At 45.5% G+C, this 26130-nt stretch overlaps 1 protein-coding gene across 2 annotated transcripts in view; it reads left to right on the top strand.

The window, feature by feature from the left end:
• The window catches only part of SPTBN1 (spectrin beta, non-erythrocytic 1), a gene marked incomplete at both ends in the record, with an annotated part of 87818 nt that overhangs the window by 6381 nt on the left and 55307 nt on the right, over nucleotides 1-26130 (top strand). Inside the window, one exon of one of the 2 annotated variants that reach the window (XM_079550773.1) lies at nucleotides 8995-9103. The exons of the other annotated variant lie outside the window; for it this stretch is intronic. Within the exon in view, the coding sequence (XP_079406899.1) occupies nucleotides 8995-9103 (109 nt within the window). Of the gene's footprint in view, nucleotides 1-8994; nucleotides 9104-26130 lie in introns of those variants that run through there. 2 annotated transcript variants of the gene reach the window in all.

The following is a 26130-nucleotide window of genomic DNA, read 5'->3' as shown; positions in this document are numbered from 1 at the left end:
CTGATCCAGCAGACCTTGCTCAGGCAGAACGAGTGGAACTGGAAAATGGGCGTTGATCTGCTTAGGGCTGGGGGTGGAAAAGGAGCACTTGCTGGCAGCCTCACAGTGTGGAAAGTCTGACAGCTGCAATCATTTTACATCTCTGATTACATTCTTTCAAGACTAGGCAATATCCAGTCAGAGATGCACTCGGGAGAACCTAGCATCTCACCCGTGAATGAGGCTGTTCTGACTGATCTCTGAATCCCAGTAAGTCCTTGGACGAGAGCACAGGTGGTACAGTTTCTTGTGGACATCTGCAGATGTGTGCCAGACATGTATTCACAGAAGTCTGACTCTGTGCTAAGGTCAGCAATGCAGTAATTTGGCAAAATAAGGTAGAAGAACATTTTTGTAGTAAATGTAGGACATCTGACAAAGTGCTGCAGTTGAGAAGTGATGAAATAATAAAAAGCCGTCTGGACTTAGAGTAAGAGGAAACCTGATGTATGTACGCTGTGTGTGTTCATATGCATATCTACTTTTAGGATCTTACCAATGAAATACCTGTGAGGGTAATCCTGAAAGCACAGGTAAATCTGCTCTGTCATACCTTGGTGTTGGACTCGTGGTCTCTGTGCTAACCTTCATGCTGTGCTTCCTTACATGCACTGATTTCTAGGTGTGTTGCTTAACTCCCACACTGGCACGGCACAGCTCTCTCCTGTCTGTTGTAGTTTTCATCATCCATTCATCACCACAGCATTGGGAAAGAGTAAAAGCACCAGGGGATTTGCTTTTGGCTGCTTGCAGAGATGAGATGAGTGACATGCAGCGTTCTGCGTCAACATCCAATGAGCAAGGAAAGGCAGGGTAGGCTTTGTGGAATCAAACGCTGCCTACTCCAGCTGCTTAAAGAGAGGAAGCAGCCTCACTGTGAGATGCATTCTCCATAGTGAGAGCTGAGCCAGGAGCAACAGCAGAGCTGGGGCAGAGGTTGGTGGTTTGGGAGACCAACCAACCAGCTTGTCAGTTGGTACAGATTGGCATTTTCCTGCTGGCTTCTGTGAGACCACACTGACTTCCATCAGCTGGGAATCTAACCCATAATGGCCACCATAGGAAACCTGATCATTATAGTCTTTATAGTCTTAACCTTTGCTGTTGGAATCAATGCTTTAGAGATACTTAATACAGAGAAACCATGGGGTAACTGTTAATGACCCTTCACTGAGCTAATGTGAGTGTTCTGTTTATTTTGCTGCATCGTCTTATTGGAAAGGATTTCTCTCTTAAAGAAATTGTGTGCCAATAATGGCAATGTCACTTCTTTAATTTGTGATTTTAGCGGGGATGAGCTTGGTTGTGGATGCACTTCAGAAATGAGTCATGAATCTACAATGTAATAGATGTCTTTCCACAAAAGATGTGTATGCAGAAAAGAGTGTTCTTGTCTTACATCCTCAGCGCCTAACTAGCAATGTCTCTGTGTTTATTTTATTTATTCAGCCAAATCTGCAATGTGCCGTGCATTTTTCCTTCTATTTGTTGCTTGGATACTGCATGAAAGTACTCCCTGAAGTATAAATAATGTCTAACAGAGCATACTGCAAAGCAAACTGCAGTACAGGATTAAAAGATGTTTACTAATTTCTGTTAACCTTGGAGTTCTTCTAATGGAGAAAGATTAGTGATGAAATCATCCCCTCGGATCAGAGCTTTGATTCATATCTTGAAGTAATATCCTGGAGATATAAACCCAGATTGCCTTGATGGGAAGAGGCAGAATGAATAGGAACAGAGGCAGAGACTGGACTAGCACAGAGGATGAAAATTTGCTTCTGAGTGGCACTTTTTCAGCTTGTAGCATTCTTCCTATTAGCTTTGATCTCTTTCAGTGTGCAGTGCCAACCCTTTTTTTTCCTCCAATCACTTTGTATCTGTATGTTGCACAATGTGGATTTTTTTAAATTTTGTTTTACTTTCTGTAAATGTTATTAAGCCTTTGGGGTGGATGTATGTTGCACACAGCAGCTCTTGTACATGTGGGAGAATGAAACGTGGCTTGTGGAATAATAACGTTCTGTCAGACAATTAGTATTTAGTCAGTTGATCATGAAACTTTCTTTCTTTGCACTGACAGGCAGTCGCCAGATGATGAAATGTGGGTGAGATTTGCTCTTGAAAGAAGTGTTTCATTTGTGTTGACTCTAGAAACAAAGCTTTCCGCTCGTCGTTCTGCATCTGGGATTAAAAACAAACAACACCAACAAGAACACAACTTCCAAACTTCTTTTTCTAACATCTCTCCGTTTTCTCCCCAGTTTATTTTGAAAGAACTATAGGAACAGCTCATGCCTGTACCTATGCTGTTCTGGAGCTTTGTTGCTTAGGTATAAGAGGAGCTCAGGTTCTTTATGGAGCTCAGTTAGGTTCAGAGGTTTCTAGTTTAGAGGCTCGAGTTTCTCCGGTTACGGAACAGGCAGAGCAGAAAGGTGCCTTCTTATTTCTTTCCCCTGAACTTATCACCTACGAAGTGGCTGGTCACCGTTAGGATATATTTACAAGCATTAATACAGCCTCCCTGCTTTCCCTACTATATATGGGAAGCAGGGGAAATGGTAGAAATAAATCATCTGGCTTATGGAGATTTATAAAGATCAGTGTGTCCTGCTTATTGTTTTCACCCTGTTTTCATTTGGCTCAGTAGCTACAGAAGATTGAATTTGCATGCCCGAGTGATTATGGTGCAGCAACAGTGCATCTCCTCCTCTGTTTGTGGTCTAATTCTGGGGGGAAAAAAAAAGAAAACAGGACAAGTGGAAGAAAAGATCAAGGAGCGGCGAAACACTTTCTTCTCCCTACATATAAACGTGGGTGCAATTCAGTCAGAGAAGGAGAGGGGTTGAGGATTGAGGAGAGGCAATAGAAACATCACCTTTTAAAATAGCATGCTGAAACTTCTTCTCTGGAATCAAACCGAGAAGTGCTTTCACACCAAAATTTCAGAGAAAATGAGTATCTTAACTGTATGTTTGTGTGCCGTGCTTGATTTTAATAGACTTTTTAGAAGAGTTATTCGTCTAAGTCTGGTAGCAAACTGAGTGCATTCTGTGGGCCAAGGAAAACCTGCAAGTGTCATTTTTGGGGTACTTCAGGGGTTCTTCCCTGCTTTGATATGGGAAGCAATACAACTCAGAAAAAGCCATTTAGACTGGAATACACACCAAGAGAAGCCACGGCCTTTTCCAGACACGAAATACTAGAATAGCTCTTCTCTGCAGGCTTTTCTGGCAAGTGTTCCACTGGTGCGCTTAGCAAGGACATGCTCTTGCAAAAGTCATGTCAACTTTCCTGTTCATCTGGGAGTTGTGAAAACTGTTCACTCTGAAACTCGAAACCAGGTGGAACTGACCCAGTTTCAGTAGTAGGTTGACATTATGGGCAGATCTGTCAGTTTTCCCGAAGGCTTTGAGCCGCCTTTGTCACCGCATGCAGGTTCATCCTGAGCCCAGGTCTGTGCCAGGGGCCAGAGCTGAGCTGCTGCAGGCCTACCGGGCCTGGCCGGAGGGAAGTGTGTGCAGGTCCTTTAGTGACAGCAGTCTCTGCGGTCTCCTGCTTTTCAGTCTGCCCCTTTCCCTTCCACTTCGATGCCCTTGGCTCTCCCAGACGTATCAGGAAGGCACTTTGAGGAAGATTCTGTTTGCCACTGACCTAAAACTCCCTTTAAACAGGAGAATTAAATTGCAGTTCTGACATGGAAGCATTACGACGAGAAGCTCTGTTTAGTTTGTGTTCAGTTGACCTTCTGAGATAGTTGCCAAGTGTCCCAGGGAATGACAAGTTGGTAAGAGGAGCAGACCTGCTCTGCCTGTACCTGCAGTGGTACAAAATGAAGTTGGCGCAGCGACTCGTGCTCTGTGTGTGGGCTGCTCCTCTGCCTTCCAGCAGCTTGTGTGTGAACTGCAGGGAAGGCAGCTACCTCCTCAGGATTTTTCTTATGCAAATTGTCAAATGTGATAAAAATAAGTATTTCCAGAACAATCCACAGCAAAAAAAAACTAATATCTTTTTTTACTGGACCTATTGCATATGTAAGGAGAGATTCTCCTTTTACTGTGCAGACTGAGGTATTGGCAAGAGGAGTGAAGAAAGGCAAATGTGATGGGAGTTTTCAGTTCTTAACTGTGGCCTTGGAGGGGCTGTGTAAGAACTTCAGTCCCTCTCAAGAGAGAATCAAATGTTATATAGATTTTGTGGCATTTTAGATTAATAAATCATCCTTTTTATCTTGCAATATTTTTTCTAGTTAGTCGCCACACAGAGAATTTAGAAGAGCAAATAAGAGTAAGAAGGAAAGACAAGGGTGATGATTAACCAGATCTGTAATTATTGTAAGCTCTGGTGTGCACTCTGCTTTCCATTAGAAAGATAACTGTCTTTCGTGAAGTTGTAAAATCACATCTTTGTTTCAGAACACAACAGTGTAAAGCTTGCATTTGTTTTATAGTATATATATATACCCAGGGAACATTTTGTGAATTACCTTCTTGGTTTTTCACATCTGCAATAAATGAATGTATTTTGTGGGTGGGCCTGTTTGGATATTGTGTCCACCGCAAACATTGCCTTCACTGTCAACCCCATAAAGCCAGCCAGTACTGGCTGACTTTATTGGTGGAAAACAGCACAGAGTGATGGTTGGCTGAGGTTATCAGGCAATTTCTAGCGACGTGCTGCCAACCCAGCAGTTATTTTCTGCAGAAGAGTTATGAACTGGATCCTTAGCCTCAAAATTAGAATTTTTTGTCTGTACTTCTTTTGACAATATGTTAAAGGTTTGGGTTTTCTTTTGGCTGAGAAAAGTGGTGGTTTGGTTAAACCTTAGAAACATTGACAGAGATTTGAGTGGCAATTTTGCCAGATTTAATGTCTGTTATTTTCCATAGAATTGCTTTGTGATAAAAGCAACAATTCAGCAGCAGTTCTGTATAAAAACGGATCCTGGGTCAGATCCTTTTTGTTCTGGGGAAAGCACCTGCCTCCAGATGTTGCTTCTATATTCCTGTTACTGTAATCAACCTCTTGTTCTCCTTGAGGCTTTGCAAAGCTCTAATCACATCAACTAAGTCACACTTTGCATTACTGCATGTATTTATGGCTAAGTGGATAATCACTTGTGCTTTTATTTAATAACTCCTAACGAGTGCACAAGTTATGCAGGCCATCATTACCAGTCGTGCACCATGGGAGAGGTACAATTCAAAGAATACAAGCAGAAACTTGTATTTCAGAGCTGTAAGAGGAAAGTGGGAGCAGAATTTAAGAAAAGAAATCCCTGCTTGATTACTAGAAGTTAACACATGATTTCCCCCTTAGTTTTCTCCAACACTGCAATCAGTGATAAATTGCACCGTGGACAATTTCAAGCTGGGTTGATTTGATAAGCAATGGCCCGAGTGTGACTTAAGTTATCCTATTTATGGCCTTTAAAGTATTAATTCCACTCCATAACAAATAATCTAATTAGCATTGTCAAGGGCTTAGTCAAAGAGAAGAAAGAGAATGAGTGAAAACTAGGTATACAAAAGGGCCTTGTGCATGTGAGAACCTTGTAACTGATTCAGTGCTTTGCTACAAACAGCAGTAAACTGGTCGCAGGGTCACTAATTTGGAATCAACAGCAAATGACTGCATTAGGTCTGATGTTACCCAAATAAAAATGGGCCCGTTTTTAAGAAATTGCTACATACACTTGTGTAGAGTTTCACAGATACAGGCAGGTCCCCATTTTGCTTTGCTCTTGTACTGAATTAATACCAATCTGTTAAGTGGAGCCTTCAAAATGTCCACAGGAGGCCCAGCAGAGCGTAAGTAACGCTCTGGCAGATGAGTCGGCAGCACCCGGTGATTGGGGCCATCCCAAGGAGCTGATATCATCATTAATGAAGTCTGTCACATCTGTTGCTTGGGGACCTGTTGTTCTGCCCACATGCCAACCTGGATAGTAGATAAAATGAGGTCAGAATCTCACAGTGACCGATGCTGAGTTCTCCATAGCATCCTAGCATCCCTGTGTCAGATCTTGAAGAAAATATACTCGGTTCCAGCACAAATTCTTCCCTTTTCCTTTAGCTTTTCCTTTGTTTGTGGTATAGCTTACACTGCTTATCCTTGCTTCAGTTCCTTCACTTTTTCATGTAGCACTGTGTGCAGGCCAGAACTGGGGGAAGGAACAAAAATGCTCAAAATCCAACTTTTGTTCAGTATTTCTTGGGAACTGTAGGCTTACCACATTGAGCTGTCCCACAGGGGATGATCTGAGGAGTGAATTCATGCATGTGTTGTTAATGTTTTACGGCAGGGTGGGGAATGTCGCTCTGTGTTTTATATGGGTCAAAGCCAGGTGACTATTTTTAGTTTTTAATGTTTCATTTTTTGTAATATGTTATTTTTCAATATTTCTGATAATGGCCATGTGCTTTGTTGTGTCCCCTGCCAAAGGCGCTGGGGAAGCTTTCAGCTGGGGAAGAGCTTCTGGCTCCTGATTTATGGCCTTAATGATGTTAAAAACACTCCAGCTCTCCTGTCACTCTCTTGGACCTTATGGCTGCTTCACATAGCAACACCTGTTTGCTCAAGGTGGGACAGCAGTGAGCCGATACGCCTGCAGGTAGGACCTGGCTGCCTGCCTGTTCTCGAAGGGAAGGGTTTCCTTTAATTATGACATAGGTCAGACATTGCAGGCAAAACTGCCATTGGTAGAAAGCTGCAGGAAAAAATCTGCAGCTGAAATGAGCCTGTCCTCATGCCCTTGGAGCTATGGAGGAGTCTGCAGTTGTATATGACCAGCTCTGTTTCCCCTTGTCCCCCTCCCCCCTCCTGGAAGTCAGGTGGCTGGCAGCTCTCTGCACAGCTCTCTGCGCTGGGGACAGCTGGCTGCACAGGGATTAGCAGGGGAAGGTTTAGCAGGAACACGGGGCTCACCGTGCCAGCACCAGCACATTGTTGTCCCTGCAGCAGCATCCTGCCCGCAGCAGCAGCGAGTACAGGTGCTTCCTCAAATCTCCTTGTGCTTATTTGGGGGCACAAGCCTGCGGCACCTCGTTCCATTGTACAGCAGTGTTCCAGCTGTAGACGGTCACTTTCTTCTCTGGGCAGCTGAATGGGCTTTGGGTAGTACTGAAAAGGTTGGAGGCCAGCTTTCAAAAAGACCAAAATGCGTTAGGCTCTACTTGAGGCCTACTGTAGCACCAAAAGTCTCATCTAAACACAGCTATACTGTTATAGAGGGGTTCACTGAAAGATGCTGGCAGAGGCCCTTCTGCATCAATACAATAAGGAACTCTGGGATGGGAGTTAGGTTTTTGTTTTAAGCAAACCAGTGTAGTTAAAGGCTGTAAATATTTTAAGTGTATTTATGGCCTTGGGAGCGATGTGCCAGGCACTTTCAGCAGACTGTGGATTTATTATTTTTTTGGAAGCCCCAGCTTCAGCTGGGAAGTGCTGCCTTCATCCCTTCTCCCTGAATTCACGCCACTCACAGCCGGACCTCTCGCTGCTTGTTCCCACTCTCACTCCTTGTTCCCTGTCCGTCGGTGCCACCCACTCGCCTTTCCAGCTCTCACCTCTCTGGAGCCAGGGCTGCAATCAGCCCGTGGGTGCTTTGCCCACAGAAATTGTCCTCAGAAATTACTATCTGACTAAAAACTTGTGAAACTGCAGCATCAAAACAAAGGCAACATTTTGAAACATTTAAGGAGGAGATGGAGTGGGAGGAGAAGAGAACATTGATTCAGTTGGGAAGGAATTTGGAAATGCAAGAAATGAAAAAAAGAGAAAACGTTCGCGTGAATGTTTTAGCAGTTCTAAAAACAAATGGGCAAACGATGCAGATTTAGAATATAAATGCAGAACTGACCTTTTCATTTCACTCTTGTGTGTGAGTGAGGGAAGGAGCTCACGGCCCCAAGGGAAAGCTGACCCATCCTAAAGCCAACTCCAGGAGCTGCACTCCAGCAGGCAGAGCGAGCACCTGCGCTCACGTGCACGGGACATGTCAACATCTTCCACGTTGGCAGCGACATGAAATTGAGCGAAAGGAACTGGCTGCTTACAGAACCCCTTCACAAAGGTTTCGTTTGTACCCAGCATGCTGGGGAGCACGTTTTTCTGAGTCCTCTCCTCGCCTGCTGCTAAATACTGAATGAGTGCTTCTGTGCGCGTGTTGCTTTTTCAAGCGAACGGTATTGAAAATAAATGAAGAGAAGTGCCCTCCTTTTCAAGCGATAGTAATCTGAGACTTTTCCGTTACATGAGGCTCTCCACAGAAGCGTGTAATTCCACCAGCTTTGTTTAGGAAGACTTGTGCGGTGCAGCGGGGCGCGGGCAGCCATCCCGCACGCGGCCCTCGGCTTGGGTGCTGCCGCCGCGCCGGGCGCTTCCAGCGGAAGGAGCCTCCCCGGCGTCCCACCGCCAGCCCCGCTCTTCCCCAGCTCCACCGCCCCTTCGCCCTTGGTACAGCCTACGTTTCCTCCACCGTGTGCCGTATGGTAATCGAGTGACATCAGCCTCCGCCCGGGCGGCTGCTGATTATATTACAAACCAGCCGTAAGGTCTGAGGTGTGCGCGGCTCCTGGGAGCGCTGCTGGGACGGCTGCGCGTGGCTCCGGGCTGAAACGCAAGTTTGCTTTTCTTTAGGTTAGTTTCACTGGACCTGGGCGTTTGAAACCAGATTGAAGCGCTGTAGTGGAGCAGAGAAAAAAAAAACAGAACAACCACCACCAAAAAAACTCTTCCTGGTGCTTTAAGTTTGAATCTGTTACAGAAAACGTGCCGCCAACCCACACCGCTGGATTTTGAACCGGAGCTGCTATTTGCTCGGGGCTCAGTGAGAGCGTTTTCTCAGGGACCGAAGCCAAACTTCAGAGGAAGCTGGGATTTACCTGGATGTGGGGTAGAGAAACCCGTGGTTTCTTTATGCTGCAGTTCATCGTATCCCTGTGTTACCTGTAAATGGAATTACAGAAATCAACCAGTATGCCTGGGCCGTTGTCCCCAGGATACGCAGCTCAGGTGCCCTATAACTATAATCAGTTAGAAGGAAGATTCAAGCAGTTACAAGGTAAGCCCGTGCTGTTTTGTGTGTTTGTTGTTGCTTTTTTCTTCCTTTTGTAAGTGTTGCTACGATATGATCCCAGTAATATGTTAGCCTGGGCTTGTTCTCCTTGCAGGGAGGCAGGAACGATACAGAGTCCAAAAACAGTGCTACAGCACAAAGCTGTGTGTGCTTTTAAGAGCCACTGTGTGACTTTTATCCCTCTGAAGGTGTCCTCGGTCTTACACAGCGGTGCAGTGCAGTCCAACTGTGAGCACTCAGCATTACAGATGAGAAGCAGCCCCGACCAAGTCAGTCGGAACAATAAGAGGGAGAGTGAGGAAGTGGTCTTTCTGTTTGTTTTCGCCTTAAATGAGAGATAGTCCTAACTGTGGATATTAGTCGTGAAATCTAGGCTTTGTTTGGGTGCAGTGCAGCAGCTCTAACTGCCTGTGTACCTCCTGTAAAGAAGAAAAGGTAGCTTGATTTTTTCAAACCAAGGGTAGTTGCATCATTTCCAAACAAAACGCCTTGCTCATGTTGATAGTAGGTTACTCTGAAAGCTTTTGCATACTTTAATGTTCCCAGCTTCCTTCATTTTTTACCACTTTACTTTTAGACAGAGGCAGTGTTCTGCAGTGTCTTCCCATTAAATTCTCTATTTGTGTGAGAAGAGAAATCAGCTATTTCCTTTGGGGAATGGGATGTGCTTGATAGGCTAGGCCTCTGAGCTGGGCTGGAAACCCAGATTGCTCGTGCTGCAGTGGAGCAGGATTGTGCCCAGTGCATCTCTGCATTGGGCACGGGAATATCGACACCACTGTTTCTGTGCAAGGCAATTCTCAGGAATGAATGAGCTCTGGCAGTGCAGTTCAGAATCAATCAGAATTCTTAACCAAAACCAAACATCCTCCTCCTCCGTAGCCATGTGACTGTAAATAATCCCGGAGCAGCCCAAGCACAGTGAAGTTCATCCCTTCTGAGCATGTTTCTTATTTCACGCTGATCTGTACCACAAGTGTGGTCCTGTGGTTCCTGTTGGAGAAGGAGGAAGAGCCTTGGTTAGCTTGAAGAATGTTCCCAGTTGTTGGCTTAAGGAGGGAGGCAAGAAAATCTTTCATTCATAGTACTTTGTTTATCTTGTAAACTGGCTCACAGTAATGGCTGCGTTCTGGATGCAGTAAGATAAAATGACAGCATTTTAAGAGCTGATAACTGAGACATTCCTCAGGCAAGCATGGAAAGTCCAGGCTCCAAACTTACACATGAGGGAATACATACATTAGAGGCTTTATCTTGGACATCTGTCAGATCTTAGGCTGCGGTACTTGCTTAAAAATGAGCGAGGTAAGCTTGCAGCACGGGGGGAGAACTAGTGGCTCCCACCTCTTTCTGTGCTGGTGAAGGTAGCAGCCAGAGGAAGGCAGATTTTATCATTTTCAGGTCACTGCTTCAGGAATCCATTATCTGCATGTTTACATGACGTTGAAAGAAGAAAGCAAACCGCAGTGTTGAAAGCACAGAAAGTGAGTTTACCCTGCAGTGGAATGCAGTGTTGACTTTGGGGGGGAAGACTGCAATACTCCTCTTAAATTTACGGCAGTTTCCTGTAACGAAGAAGATAACACACTGTGTTCTGAAAGCATAAGGAGGGACTTTGCATTAGACCATCCCTAGCTGTTTATTCATGTTGCAGAGGGTAGACAGGCTTGAAAACGAGTGCTGACGATGATCTCCTACAGGGTGGAGCTTAAGTACAGGAAATGTTTTAAATTATGCACTAGATACTCCATGAAATGCTAAATAACCGTGCAAAATATTTCGTGCTGCAAAGGGAGTGGCCCGACTGCTGACAAAGGTGTCTTTCCTTGGATTAATAGCTCTCTGTTTGAGGAATAGCTGAAAGCCATTATTTGGGAGTTGTAGACCCTTGTGTACTTGCTGGAAGCTCCAGTGAGACTGCAGGGCACTTGTGGCACTGCAGACTGCTCGGTGCCAGACCCAGCAAGGGTGAGCTGAATACGTGTATAGTACTCTTGAACTGCAGTTTTATCATCGACTGGAAGGCGTACAAGCAAATAAGATCAAGTCACTCTCTGATTCCTCAGGTAGAGGGTTGGGTGGGTTTGGCACGGAGTTTTGCTTAGAAGGAAAAAGAAGCTGGGAGACAACGAGTTCTGCCCCCAAATGCTAAACGAATCCTGGTAAACAAGTTAGCCTGGCAGGACAAAGGAAATTCAGATGCAAATTCAAATGACCACTTAGGCACTCTTACATTCCACCTCTGTTAAGTGCCTTGAAGTGGTGATTTTTATGGAAACTTAAGAAACTTGGCTGAGGTGACAGAGCCTTCTGAGCAGATTTTCCAGCCTGCACCTGGAGTTGCCTTGCAGAGATCCCTACTCCCATACGCTCTGGGGAGGGCAGAGAGGAAAGATGCAGCAGAAGATGCCGATACAAATGGATCTGAGGATCGAGGCTGCTTTGTGTTTAAAAAAAACCCTGAAGTCTTATGTGGAGATGATGCAAATAGCGGAGGTGCCTATTAAAGTGGCTGTGACTGGAAGAGGAAAACTAGATCATCTCCAGGACTTCTGAGCATACTTAGTCCTTGTGAAAATGTCAGTGCAGGTGTGAGAGGAAAAATGCTTTAACAAGTCCTGTTGTCTTCAGTAAGCTTTGTCAGTTCTGATTATAGTTAGTTCACCCTGTCCTGGAATGATAGGTGAGAGATGGTATCAGCGGTTGCAATCGTTTAAACCTAGGCGTGGAGTTTTGGTTCTCACGACCAGTTGTTCAGTAAAAAGAGATCTGGAGTAGGGCTGCCATAGCTCTGCAAGTAAAGACAGGACCCCAAAGCTTGTTTGTGGAAAACGTGTTGCCATGTTGCTTATGCAGGGCATGGCAGTGTAGAAATTCATCCTGTTCAGCTGAGCAATTACATGACAGGCGTAACAGATAAGTTATAACTGTAAACCAAGGCATCACCTGTGGTACATTAACACTGCAGGATCCTGTGGCTTGGCGGGGATGTGGAGTTGGCAGGAAGAGGTTAATGCAAGTCAGGAATTTGGAATTAGATCCCCGCAGCTGCATCACCTTCCCCAGCAAGGGCATAGAGTGCTGGTGCTACAGGAGAGCAGCTCTCGTCGCCGCACACGGACTCCTTCTCACCTAGCTAACGGGGCTAACGGGGTGTTCATGAACACTGCTGGCACTCAGCCTTTACCAGCTCCTGTGGTGTAACTGGGAAGTTGGGTCAGAGCTCTAGGAGTGTGCCAGAGGTGCAAGATTTCCTGTGGTAATTACAGATTGAAATCCTGGGGGAGGGGCGTGAGCTACATTTGTGCTCCTGATAAACCTCCAGAGGAAGGCCGGCTCCCAGTGGAGCTCTGTGCTGTGCCGTGCAATATGTTCTGATGTGTTAGGTTATTTTAATGTTGCATTTCAGATAGGAAATACCATTTCTTGTCTGCAAGAGTCTCGTCCCCATTTCCCTGCCTATGCCCAGGGAGGACTGGGAGCTACCACTGAGATGTGACCGGTGAGCTGAAGGACCAGGCCTCGGGTGGGGCGGTGAAATCTGCTCTGCTCAGGATCCTCCGGAGTTATGTGGGTGCCCTTTGAAAAGACACTTTCAACAGTTGCGTTCTTTGCTGCAAGATTTACGTGTTAGAGGATTTCACAGTCGCTTGCTAGCAGTGACCTGCATAGCTACAGGCAGCAATTGCTGAAGGATGTCCTACTTTGTCTACCAAATTGGTCACTGGCATTTCTTGTCATGGTAATTTTCCCTAAAGGGGAAAAGGAGGAAAGGCTTAATTTCAGATGAAATGTGTCTGGTTTACATGCTTTTTTCTCCCCTCTCAGACCTATTTGAATTGCAAATATGTTCTTGTTCCTGTGGCATATTTTGCTTGATTTTTCTGCTGTCGGCAACCCTTCCAAAATCTTCGTGTCACATCATAGTTCAGTCTTCTCTTTTCAGAGAACACAGAGGCACAAGCTAAACTGTTGGAAGGTCTGTCAGAAATGCAAAGGATTACATGACCTCGAATGCGTTTCTGTGTCAGCTGGGCCCTTACTCTTTCTGTCGTAAAGTAGTTCTGCAGGCGTATTTGAATGCTGGACTCAGTTTGGGGGCATTTTAGCTATCTGTGACTTAGAAGTTGGCTGAATAGTGGTCAAAGTCTCCTTTGTCTAGAAATGTTTCAAGCAGACACTTGTTTGGAAAAGGATATAAAAAGTGTTCTTGCCAACCAATGGAGTGTATAGTTTTGGGATGTAACTTAGAGGAAATGACCCGGTGAGTGTTGTAATTAACATCTCCAGGTTCTCCATTGAGAGGCAAATCACTTGTTAGGAATTGTATTTTGTTCTTGTCACTTTCATGCCCTTCCATTGGATAGGGACTGCTGAAATCAGCATGGTCAGAAGTGAAAGCCATGTTTTAGTGGCCATCTTTGTTGCTGGTTAATTTTGTAACATGTAGACCATCTTATTTTGCTCCCACACTTCTGTAACTTTGGCTTAGGCGACAGAAAGCAAGCTCACATGGAAGGATCTGGAATAGGGTCTGTGAAGGCTAAGTTGAAAAACACCCAGGAAATAAAAACGTTTGAACACTTCACTCTCATTATTTTCCAGTCATGATATTAAAGCCAAAATAAATGTGAGATTTTTAGGAAAACTTTACAGAAAGTTCGTGCCAGAAGTTTTCTTTTAGAATGAATGTGGAGAAATCCAGTCTAAGATGTTAGTGCTGCCTGCTTTCCATTTTACAGGGTGTACAGGGCAGCATGGCAACTCCGTAACTGCTAGATAAAGTGCTGCTGCGGCTCAAGGTTAGCTAAATGAGGGCTAAGGTGTTACTGTTAGAGACACACCGAGATTTGATAATATCCCAGGTTCTGAAGAGAATGGTTGTGTCCTCATTCTGAAAGTTCTGAATTCTTTATGGCGTCTTCAAAATTTTGAGCAGTTTCTCCTTTTGATTGTAGGTTTTATGCTCGTGAAGTTGTAGAGGGCAAATTTAAACAGCACACGGTAGAGTATTTCTGTTAATGCGGTCAGTAATGATAGAGTTGAAAAAGTAAATGTTTAAATTGGATTTGGCTCCTGACTGAAATAACTGTGAAAACTCACAGCTTGGAGCTGTTGCCTCAGGTTTGTGTGGTAGTCTCTTCAGTTTCTGATTGTTTACAATGTTAGTTTTTATCTATTTGGATAAAGAACTTTGTTTTCAGCCAAACTCCAGCTCTGGAAAATAGTGGAAATTTTTGCATTATTTTTTTCTAAGTTGATTGCTGTGCACCTTTGTGGCTCTGATATTATGAAGTAAACAAAGCTTGTAAGCAGATATTGTCACACGTGACTGTCAGGTGATCTTTGAATACCACGGGGGCCACTGGTTGCCTTCTGGAATGGTAAGGTGATCTGTGGGCTGTAAGGCCCGGAGCTCTGCACATCTGGAGATACTGCAACTTGTTCTCGTGTGGGAACTGGCTTTTGTGTTGCTGCACTGACTGCCTTCGCTATGCTGAGTGCCACAGAGAATCCTGAGGTACCTTAGGCATGTTGTAACCACACAGGAGTGTCCAAGTCCAAATATTTCTTTTGTCCAGGAGCCCCATTCAAATTGATTACAGTTTTTGCCAGTGACTTCTGTGGAAAGAGAGGCGGTAAAGAAGAATGTAGGTGGTGGTGAAAGGGTCATAAAGAACCAGACCTATAGGCTTTCATTCCTCAGCTCTTTCTCAAATCTGTGTTGTGATTTCCTCCTTTTTCTTCTTTTCTTTTCATCTTTGTTTTCTGTTGGATGCATGCTTTGACTGTGAAAATGGATGAAATGCTAGCTGAGCCAAGGAGAAATGCTGAAGAAAATCAAGTTGCAGCTTTGCAGCTGACAAAATCCGAGTTTCCTATTTCCTGTAGTAAGCTGCTCTTCTGTGATATCTTAGTGCAGGACAATGGGTTTGGGCAGGTATAAGTAGTCCTTAAGCTCAGATTCTGTCTTTTCTGGGAGAAGTTGCTGTAACGTTATGAGGATGTTGATTTGAGCCAATTCATTGAAAGAGTATTTGATTGCCAACAACTCTGAAGGTCTTTCTGTTCCTGTTTCAGTAGAATGAAGAAGTATCAAGTATTAATAGTGGAGTATGGTAATGTTGGTTTTTCATTATGTGAAAATGAATTTTCTTTATTAGATGGACAGGTTTGGGAAAACTGCTAGGCCAAATTCTGGAAACAAGTCTCTCTTTAAAAGCTGCGGTGAAAGAGAGAATAAAATAAATAAAGGTTTAGAACCTACTTTTCTCTTCCTACAGGAAAACAAATATGGGATTTCATTTGGAGGTTAGTGCTGGAGGTGGGCAGGTGGCAGGCTGCTTCCCATCCAGATGGAGGGACATAAAGACTCCAGAGATGGAAAGTTAGCTACTAGGTGTTAGCAAGCAGCTCCCCTCCCAGCGTGAAATATGTTGGCTGTTGCTGAGCAGAAGATCATAGAGTCCTGGAATGGCTTGGGTTGGAAGGGACCATCTTAAGGATCTTAAGGATCATCTTGTTGCAGCCTCCTGTGTGGGAATGTCACTGGGGGGCAGGCTGCAGAAGGGATGGCCTGGCATGCAGGGTCCTGTGCTTCCCTGCAGCAGAGCAGGAGGGCTTTTCTCCTGATGTGGTTTTCAACATGGCATCCTGTTCCCATACTGAATGGAGCTGGATTAGCACCCAAAGGAGTTCTGGCCTTAAGGTCCTCTGCAATACCCCGAGTGCGGTTACGGAGGGCATGCAAGGACAGTCCAACATTGCTGGTCACTCTTAAAAAAGCATAGAGCAGAATCCTTGAATTTCTTTCAGAGGGGAAAACACAAGCGCGACGGTGACCACTCATGCTTGTGACTTTGATGTGGAGCCTGAGGTCACGGTGGCCGGGAGAGCCCACATTAACACAAAGCCCTTGTGCACTTGCTGCTGGAACGCGGGTATCCCGGGCTGAGAGCCTCCTTTGTTGAAGGGGAACAACTGTAGCCAAACTAATATTAACCGCTCTCCCCGACCGGGCTGAATGCCCCACTGTTTCACTTAGAAAGAAGCTGAAAGAAAAAGGCCCTTCAGTTTTCGGGGAGAGCAGTGCAGCTGAACAGACGCGCATGGACAAATTGTGGCATAGTCTAGAGGCCATGTTCATGGCTTCTCAAAGGTCTTGTGAAAGGTCTGACATTAGCAAGCCGCCTTTTCGTGAGATAGCTGGGAATGTAGATATAATGCCATGTTCAGTCAAGCTGGGTTTGTTCATAAACATTAGGAACTGGAAGTCTCGGAAGCATGGCCTGAGTTATGCGTACATGGTGAGTTGCTCACGGGTCAGTCCTCTATTTGATATGTGCCCTGGTAGAATAGTCAGTCCTGCACAGCAAAACTGTATCGAGGTCAGGGAGGAAGGCCACAAATACGATTTCTCATTTGGAAGTTTTGTGTATTTCCTGTGTAAGCAAACAGAAGTAGTATGGTCCGAGATGGCACTGCACAGAAATCACGTTTGTTGTTGCTTGCAGAAAGTGCCACTGCCTTGGTGATTGTCACAATGGCAAACATACCAGAGGGCTGCTTTGGGTTTGGGTGGCTGGCTTTTTTGTTAGGGATTTTCTCATGTCTGTTTTGGTTCTGTCAGAGTGGAGTTTTTAGGTAGAATCCCTAGGGAATTAGAAGCAAAAGAGACGCTGAGCAGTGCGGTGCCAAGGTACAGCAATTAACTGCATTACCTCCGCGCTCTGTTCACAAACAAGGGGTGCCCTCATGTCTGTGAGGATTCAGCAAAACAGTGAAACAGTGCCCTGTTGCAAAGAGATTAAGAGTCTGAACAAAAGAAATGCTGGCTGCCCAGATTTTGCTCAGTAAAAGCCCCTCTGCTTTAAGAAAGATATCTAAATGTATCTCGAGGGCTTGGCAGGCATTCCAGAAATCTGCAGAGCCCGCTTCTCTGTTCTGAGCCCCACTGAGGGTAACGAAGCTGCTCCCTCGTTCTTAGATAACTCCTCTGTGGGATCAGCTTCCAAGCTGACATCGTCTGTTGGGTTCAGGCTTCCTCTTCCCCTCACCAAAAAACACCAAGAGTCCAGTTCTCACTGTTTGTTGTGCCCGAGCAGTGTTTCCACGTTTTTGAATGTGATTTGTTTCCAGGAAAAACAGGAGAGTGATAATAGGGCTGTCTCATCCGCAGTCAGATAACTATAGTTTGTTTTGGGTAATTATTAATTCTGCATCTCGTTTAATATCTTTCCATGGTTATCTCCAGGGAAACTGACTTACTCTGGTAGTGCAACTGCCCTTTCTTCAGGGTGTGTTCCTCCTCTCAGCCTTTCCACTTTGCCTGGCAATATAATGAAAGTGACTGCTCTGAAATTGCGGATGTGACTGTACTTTGACTGCATGAGTAATAGTCGTTATGGAGTGACAGTTCTGTACTGCTCTGAATGCACAAGGGAGGTGTCTAGAAACGGTGGTTTGGTTCTGAACTTCTGACCTCTGCCTTGTTCTTGTGCGCTGGGAAGCTAACCCTACCTTTAAGTGCTCAGCATCACAAGCAGATTAAAGAAAGAGAAGGCCAGGCCCAGAGTACTCAGCATGTCTTCAGTTACATCGGTGAGGGATGGCTGATTGAGGCTCCAGTCTTGAGCCCAAAGTCTGAGGGAAGGGTATCAGTAAATATTTTATCCACAATGGTGGGGATCACATTTGCTTCCTTAGAGGTGAGTTGCACCCCTTCCTTCTTTGCATTCCCCACCAATTTCACTCACCTGACAGATGTGAGCTGTACTTTGTCCCCATGGTCTTACCTGGTGACGAGTGGTATTTTGCTCCCAGCACAAGAAAGCCATTGCAGAAAATTGGCAATACCTCTAGGCTATTCCCCAGCAGTGCCCCAGGTGACATCCTGGCCAGAGTCCCTTCCACGTGTGCGCTTGGTGACCCAGCAGCTTCTAACAGATGCTTGTGCAAGACATGGTTGGTTGTGCCTGTTGCTGCAGTCCTCATGCAAGCGATTCACAGCAGAAACTTGAGGCTGTGGCACATTTTGTTCCACAAATCCGTTGCTGCTCATGTATTATTGAATCCTCTTCTCTCTCCACGCCTCCTTTCCCTCCAAATAAACTAAATAAAATAAATAAAGATGCCTGATAGGATATATTATGAAGTCCCCACGGGCATGTGATGGGTGCCTTCCAGAGGGGTGGAGCACAGAGCTGTGCTGTGTTCTGGGCTGGTTGTGCTGCAAGGACCAGCACCTGCCTCTTGTAGCAGCACAAGGCAGCAGCCAAGAAGGGATTTTTCTTCTCTTTGTTTTGCCTGAGCGACTGAAATGTCACTGTGTGACTTCTGCAGCACCTGGTCACAGGCTGTCCTCCACCTCTTCTCCACTCTCCATGAGTGTTGCCCATTGCAGTTGTTTCCTAGGAGACTTTTCAGCTGTACATGTGAGCTACCTAATGCCGGAGCACCTTCTTGGGTTTGGTGCCATTGCACGTCAGCTCTCCAGTTTAGCACCTGTTGCCAAGTTTAAATACAATTCTGTGGCACCAGCTGCAGATCACTTTAGATTCAGATGTGTTCGTGGTGCTTTTTCTTGTGCACTTGAGTGAAGTTGAAACGTGCTTGTACATTTGGAGATCTGGAAAACACTGTGCTGGTTTGGGAATGCACAAATAAGGTGCATGCAATCTGCATAAGATGCCGTTGATGCATTTTCATGTTCTGTAGTCCTTGTGTCCTGCTGGATTTCAGTGAGTTTCCAGTGAGTTTATATTAGTTACATTATTTCACAGCTGCCTGTGTATACCTGCATCTCTGTGCAGTTTGCCTATGAAGGTGCATAGGATTATTTTTGGGCTGCACAGCAGTGTATTTTTGGGGAGGAAGAGGCCAGACAGAAGAGCCCACTGCAGTGCGTTGAAGGCCATTTGGTCATTTGGGGTGTTTGGGTGCTTCTTCCATTGATGGCGCTGCGCCGATAATGTTTAGCAGTTAAATGGTGCTAAAAAATTAAAGGAAGTGAAGGGAAATTATTGGGAGATAACCTACACAGAAGCTGCACCTTTGTACCTGTGCAGAGCGTTTCAGTTTGCCTAGTCAGTGCATTGCACAATCCAGAACGACTCACGAGTCCACTGTAAGACTAGAAAAACAAGTGATGTTTCTGAACGAAGATGCATATTTAAGATGTTCAAAGTAAAATTTTACTCAACTAATTCCTCCAAATTTGCGTCACTTTTTAGATCTCGGAGATCATCTAGGGTTTCAAACAGAGGGAGTTTTTGCATTTTCCTGCTATTGCTTTGAAAGTTATTCTATGGGCAAATTATACTGTACTTTATGTATCTTTTCTTCCCCCTGCTCTCGCACGACTCCAAAGACTAACGTGATTTTGCTTAAACATGCCCCATTGTTCCACCAAAGCAAATCAGTAAAGGACCTTTGGATCAGAATCAAACAAGCTGGCAGGAAAATTCTGAGGTGAGGAATTAAAATTTATGTGCAGCTTTGTACCTCAGAAGTCACAAGAAAGCAAGTATGGCACGAAAAGACAGATTCTTATTTTCTTAATTAACGTGTGGATTTGTTAAAGAAGAGCTTTAATATACAGAGTGGCTGACTGGAGTGTATGTTTGTGTTAAAGCTGTGGTTCCATTTTCTGGAGCTTTACAGGTGAAGGCACAAGTTCTGCTGTTCTCAAACAACAACCCCAGGACTCAGCAGGAGCTCTGCATGATGGGTTTGCAGATTAGAGCAAGAGAAGATTAGGGGTTTTTCCTCTAATGCTTCTTATTAGCAGTTTGTTTTAAATCTCATTAGATTTCATTCATTTTAAAAACTCCTTTCTTAGAAACAACTGCACGTTATAAATACCATTGGTTCCTTCAGTGGCACAGTAATTGTCGCTGTAATTTACCCTGTCTTTATGGGTGTCAGGCCTCCCGCTTTCCTTGTGGGGGTGCCTCTGGGATTTTAGCTTAGCTCTCCATGGAGCATGCTGAGCCATGGCCTGGCTTAGCTGTGCCACTGCTGCTTTCCTTCAGAGCCCGTCAGTGCAGCGCAGTGCGGCTGCCTCTGCGCTACAGCCTGCAATTACCAATAATAAATTGTTCTGTGACCATGGCAACTGGATGAACTGAGCACATTGTTCAGCAGGGCTATAAAATCAGCCTGTTAAACTGGAACTGTTATTAATCCCCGATCAACACGGTGGTTGTTTAAATACGTGTTCTTCTATTTAATATATTTCTGCGATAATGAAAATTGTAATTTAACAGCAACTAATTATAATGATAACATCTCTTAGCACTCAGATTTAATATTTTGAGAGGACTAAATGCATTCATCATAGATTTATTTATTTTCTATTCATGGTTTTCTGTCATTAAGGTGAAATTAGATTTAAACATGAAACCAACAAAGGTTTGGCTTTTCTTTCATCTATTCTGACTGCAGTGAGGTTTTAAAGGAGCACGGTGAAAACACAGCACAGCTTTGACATTTCACTCTATGTAATGTCTATGCCTGTGCCTCAGATGAAGGAAAAGACCCTGCAGCTCTCTGGAATCCCTCAGTGGGACTGAATGGGAATGCTAGCTGTTTGTTTTCTGGCTTGTGTTTGTTTAAACTTGCTAAAATTCACAGAATCGCAGAATTCCTTGGCTTGGAAAGGACATGAGGAGTTTTATTAGGTCCGACAAACCTCTTGAAAGCAGTGGCAGTTTGAGTGTTGCTTAGGGCCTTGCCCAGCAGGGGTGTGAATACCCCATGGCTGATGAGGCAGGGTCACGGTGGGCCCCGTGCTGCTATCTGAACACCATCCTGGCCGAAGCCTCGGAGCTCGCCTTGCCTGCACACACTCAGCCTTGCAGCAGCAGGTCAGCTGCCGTGCCTCGTGCACCCTGCGAGCTGCTGTCCCTGCTGCTCCTGGCTTTGCTCGGTAAGGGATGGGTGTCAGGATCCAGTTCCTCATCTTCACATTGAGAGCCCTGCCCTTACTGACTCACCTCTGCGTAACAGTTATAATTTCGTATTTCCAAATTCCTAGATAAGGAGGATCCCAGCCTGCCCACATAGTTGTTTTGCAGAAACAGCAGGTTACTCTCATTCTTGTGTGAGAATTATTGCATCAACCACAGCGAGGGTTAATCTTAAAAAAAAAAAACAAAACACAACACTCCTTCATCCTACCTTCATTCCTCCTCCTCTAAACAAGTAGAATGCACTGGAAAAAACACTTGCTGGGCTTGCTAGGGACAGAAGGAAATAGACGGTCTGTACTTAGTTGAGTGCCCATTGTCTTCTCTGTGTGTGCCAAGCCTTGCCCTCACCCTTGCTCCTAATGCTATTCAGCCAGTGAACTGGGCATGAATTAAAAATAACAGCAGTGCCCTCTTCCAGAAAAACCCTGGCACTTCCCTGCATTATGCTCTTAATGTTTTCTAAAGGAAACTGCAAAGACCCCACAAGACCGTATGTGCTTGAAATAGTTCCGTGACCTCAGGCTGGTCATTGTTCTGTGGGAATTCCAGCGGCTTGGGGCAGCCAGCACTTTTTCCATACTCCTGAAGAAGAGAACTGTCTGCTATGCAAAGGGAGAAAATGCCAGCAAAACACATCAAATAAGGCATTTGTGTCCTTTTATTTTCAATACAAATAACACTGAGGTATTTTTCATGCTGTATTCTAAAGGATCTCCATTCTGAGCTACATATTTGGCACTCCTGAGGCCACAAAGTTAATGTCTTTATTCCACTTTATTTTTGTTATTTTGCTGTAAAAACGTTATTAATGTACTTATCCAAATACAGCGTGAAGGTGAGGTACTGGTCTATCTAATGCTAAAGGAGCAGTTCGCTGATTTATGCCAACATACAGAGAGCGGAGCAAGTATTCTCTCCAAATCTACTTAAATACATCAATTTGATTGTCAGAATTAAAAATAATTTTAAAAAATCAGCTGAGTTTAATCTGCTAAACCCAGATGACTTTCGCTTACTTGGCTTTGGGAGCCTTCACAGCACCTTTTTGCAGATGGACACAATCGTTCTTCTACATGAATCAGAAGCTGGCTTTTGGAAGGGTTATTTCTGTACTGCTGACACCAAAATGCCATAAACCCTGTGTAAAAATAAAGACAATGGGGGGAGCTGCCCTTCCAGCCCCGTAATGCCTGGCTGGCTCCCGGACATTGTTCTGTGCATCGCTTCATTGTTCCAGGGAGGGTTAGTGACATCAAAGAGAAAACTGCAGAATTTTTTTTTCCACATGCTGCATTATGTAGCTTTCCCTTTTTTCTTTTTCAGAGCATTTTCAGCAGTGAAAGTAGTCACATGCTGGCTGTAATGTTTAATAGAGAAGGGTAGATATTTAATAGGATTTAGAAGCTGGCTGGTGCTTCCTAGTGAAAGAGAATGGCGTGTTGTGCACAGCCCTCCCCTGTGACCAATGATCTCCATGTGGAAGGGCTGGGAATGCAGCAAGGATTTTGCTCCCAACAAAAATCACCAGCTAAACACGGTACAAACAGAATCACCTCTTTGCTTTGTCATGTTTCACATTCGCATTCAAGTTCTTGTCTAAGTCATGTTCGAGCATGTAGAACCTGGCATAGTCTCACCATTTTTAACTGGGAAGTTACACTGAAGACTACTTTGCGCCATAAATAACCATAGCAAACACAGGCTACTTCCAGCAGCAGCAGCATCATTCCTCTGTGTTAAACAGTCTGACGAAAACCAAAGGAGATGCTGTTCTAATGCTCACCTGGCTCTTTCTGAGCACCAGCCCCACGTGTGGCACAGCCATGCTGCCTGCACAGGACGCAGGCTTATTTCCTGCAGGTCTCGCTCTGCACTGTTGCTTGCCTCTGCATGCTTGTGTTGTTACCAACGTCTATTTCCTACATTCATCTCCCTTCTTTCCATTTTCATCCTATCCTGCCTTCGGTCCTAACCCATGATCTGCAGCTGGAGGGAACCATCATCCACTGTTCAGTTCTGTTGCCTTACTGCTGAAGGGGAAATGGCCATTGGGCATTCAAATGTTGTGAGAAGCTCATTTCGTTCCCATTCCTCTAAGAAATTAGTAGCCCTCCTCCTGGCCAGGCGATCCTTTTTCCTTCCATCATTTTCTTTCTTGCAGATCTATTCCCATATATTTTATTGCAGACTCTGTATGTCTAACCAATACCTGACTGCAGTTCTTATGTGTTGTCCTCTGTAGGGTTCTGGCCTCATCCACCGGCGCAGCACTTAGGTGACAGAGTGAAAAGGCCATCATTCTGGGAGTGTTTCTCCAGGCAGATGTTTCTCTCCTTAGCTGCACCAGTACAGGCACACAGAGGTGTTTCTTTCCCCCTCAGTATCATATTTAGCACTGCAGCAGCTCAGCAACCTGCGGAGCCCTGCAGTCAGGCCCTGCCGCCCTGCTGAGCTGTGGGGTGCCTAGAAAGGGCAGCCTGAGAATCCCTGGCCCTCCTCTGTCTTGCACAGATATGCGAGGGATGGGAGCTGCCAATGTTGCTCTGTTCCCACAGCACTGCCGGTGGGTAAAAACCTCCAGGCTGGGATTTGTGAGACTGGTGGCTGCTGAACTCCATATCCTCATATCTTTGAGAAAACACACAGCAATATCCTGCACCCTGAAAGCCTACAGTAATGGCAACATTGTCCTGTGAAAGAAAGCTCTGTTTTTCTCTCTGCACAGTTAGCCGAGGTTACGATCTGAGGAATTCAGGGAAGCTGTGGATATTGAATATCAGCAGAAGTGGAGTGCCTGGAGCAACTCTCATCTGATCTCTGAGTCAGTATGTGTTTAGCAGTGCTTCATGTAGGGTGCACGCTGGCTGCGTTTGTTGCTGTAGTGAAAAAATAATAAGCCAGAAAAATGACTTCCAGCATGGAAAGAAAAAAGATTTAAACCTGCAGGAGGTCAAGCATTTGCAGTTAAGAATTAAAATTGATCCTTACTCTGCCTTGCTCAAGGTGTGACAGGGGCACGAACACACCGGTCCTGCAGAGATCGTGCGGGGCTCAGTGGGGACGATTTGTGGTGCCTCCAAACCCTGGGCTTGGCCAGGGCAGCGAGCACTCAGGACTGTCCTCAGCACTCGCTCTTGCTTTCGGCTTCCCTTTTATGCACTCATTTCTCTATTTATTCAGCTCATTTCAGAGCACTCCACTGCTTATCAGATGTGGTGCAGAGGCGTTTTCAGTGCAGGTGCTGGCAGGAGCTTTTGCACTCTGAAAGCTGTTTTACCTGTGCTGGGCTGGCAGCGGTGAGCACCAAACAGTTGCCATTCAGTTCTAAACGGATTCAAGGTCAGGGTGTTGAAAATGTGGTTTGACTGGTATGGAAGGGAGCAAAGTGTCTGGAGGCTGTTTATAGCAAACAGGCGGCCGCACAGGTAACCCTTGCCACGAGAGCGGTTGGTGGTGGTGTCAAGAAAGGGCTGGGGCTGATAGCGCTTTCTGGCATGCAGGAGCAGCCTGTCCTTCTCTCAGCCAGCTGTTGGAGCTATGCATTTGGCGAGGCATTTAGTACAGGTTCTCCATGATTCTGGTCCAGACCATTTTGTTCACTCAGCATGTGGAACATAGAGGGGATGGAGCCCATGGCCTGCTCTCACTGCAGTGACTCGGGTGGGTCAGTCAAAGCTGACTACATTTGGGTCAAGTGCTTTCCTCACTGAATTAGTAGAGGCAGAAATGGTGGAAAAGGGGCTTGGATGGCTGCTTGACATCCTGGCCTGGGCTGGCTTATGTGGATTTTGGGGAACAAACTCTAGCTTATTTACTGAAGTTCTAAACAAAGTAGGTCCTTGATTTATCTCAGTCACAGAGCTGGAGCTTGCAAGCTGCCATGTGCTAGCGGTATTGTCAGGAGGGTTTCCGCATAAAGGAAATTTCCTTCCTAGTGTTGCTTCAAGATAAGTTGGATTCTCTATTATCAATACTGCTGTTAGAGCCCCTTCCGTTTTCCTGCTGCGCATGTTTTGCATGTCGTATGTTTCTCTTTACCCTTGGGAAACAAATGTTTTCACAAGCTGTAGGCCGCTTGGAGCCCCACCCGTATCCTCTAGTTTTAATTAATCTTCAAAACCTAAACATGTGGTTTGGAAGGAATGAAGGACATCTGTCAAAACGGTCACAGGAGGTGCACAAATAATGCTTCAGAGCCCATCCCTGGTATCGTCGCTCATGGGTGCACCTGGCTCCTGGGGTGCATGCAGGTTTTTGTATAGCACTGTGTGTTGAAATAGCTGTAGTTGTGTTCTGTGTCAGAGCTGCACCAGCATCTGCACGTGCTATGACCTGAAATTACACAGCAGGAAAATGCAGTTGATGGGTCTGAAAGGGCTGGCGAAAGCATTGCAAAAACTTGCAGTCATTGTGAAATACTGTGTGGAAGAAACGTCATGTAGAAATAACTAGGAGGGGTTCAAACACGACCAGCCTCAGTCAGACGGTTTTTGAAACACGCTGCCTGTTCCTGCATCGTGGAAGCATCGGTGGGGAGGGCCTGGGCCCAGCACCTGACCCAGCAGCCAACTGAGCTGCTCAGGCACACGAGGAGAGGCAGCAGCAGGCTCAGCTTGTGGAGACAGTGCTGGAATGGCTGAAGCTGTTGTCTCTGAGGAGACTTGGAGGTTATTTCTGTCTGCAGCGCGAGCGGGGAGCAGGCTGCTCTGCAGAGGGTGGGTGGGGATGAGGTGTGAGGAGACCAGAGCGAGGGTGGGGAGTGGAGGGGCCAGAAAAACCAACCGAACCCGTGAACTTCTGCTGTAAACAGGAACTGGAGGCCCACAGAAAGACACACAGAGGAAACGGGAAGGTAAAAGGGGAGAGGCAGCAGCTGTATGTGAACTAGACTAAAGGAAACACGCGTAGTGGTGCCGAGCTACCGAGGCATTGAGGCCCCCCAGCTGTACAGGGAGTGCTCCCACCCTCTCCCTCACCAAGAAGTTGGCGTGCTTAAGGATGCTCAGGCAGCATGTATGGAAAGGAGTCACTCTCCTGAAC

The sequence above is a fragment of the Tetrao urogallus genome (genome assembly GCF_951394365.1).
Source record: "Tetrao urogallus genome assembly, chromosome: 2".
Taxonomy (NCBI): Eukaryota; Metazoa; Chordata; class Aves; order Galliformes; family Phasianidae; genus Tetrao; species Tetrao urogallus.
This window is presented reverse-complemented; position numbering and strand designations above follow the sequence as displayed.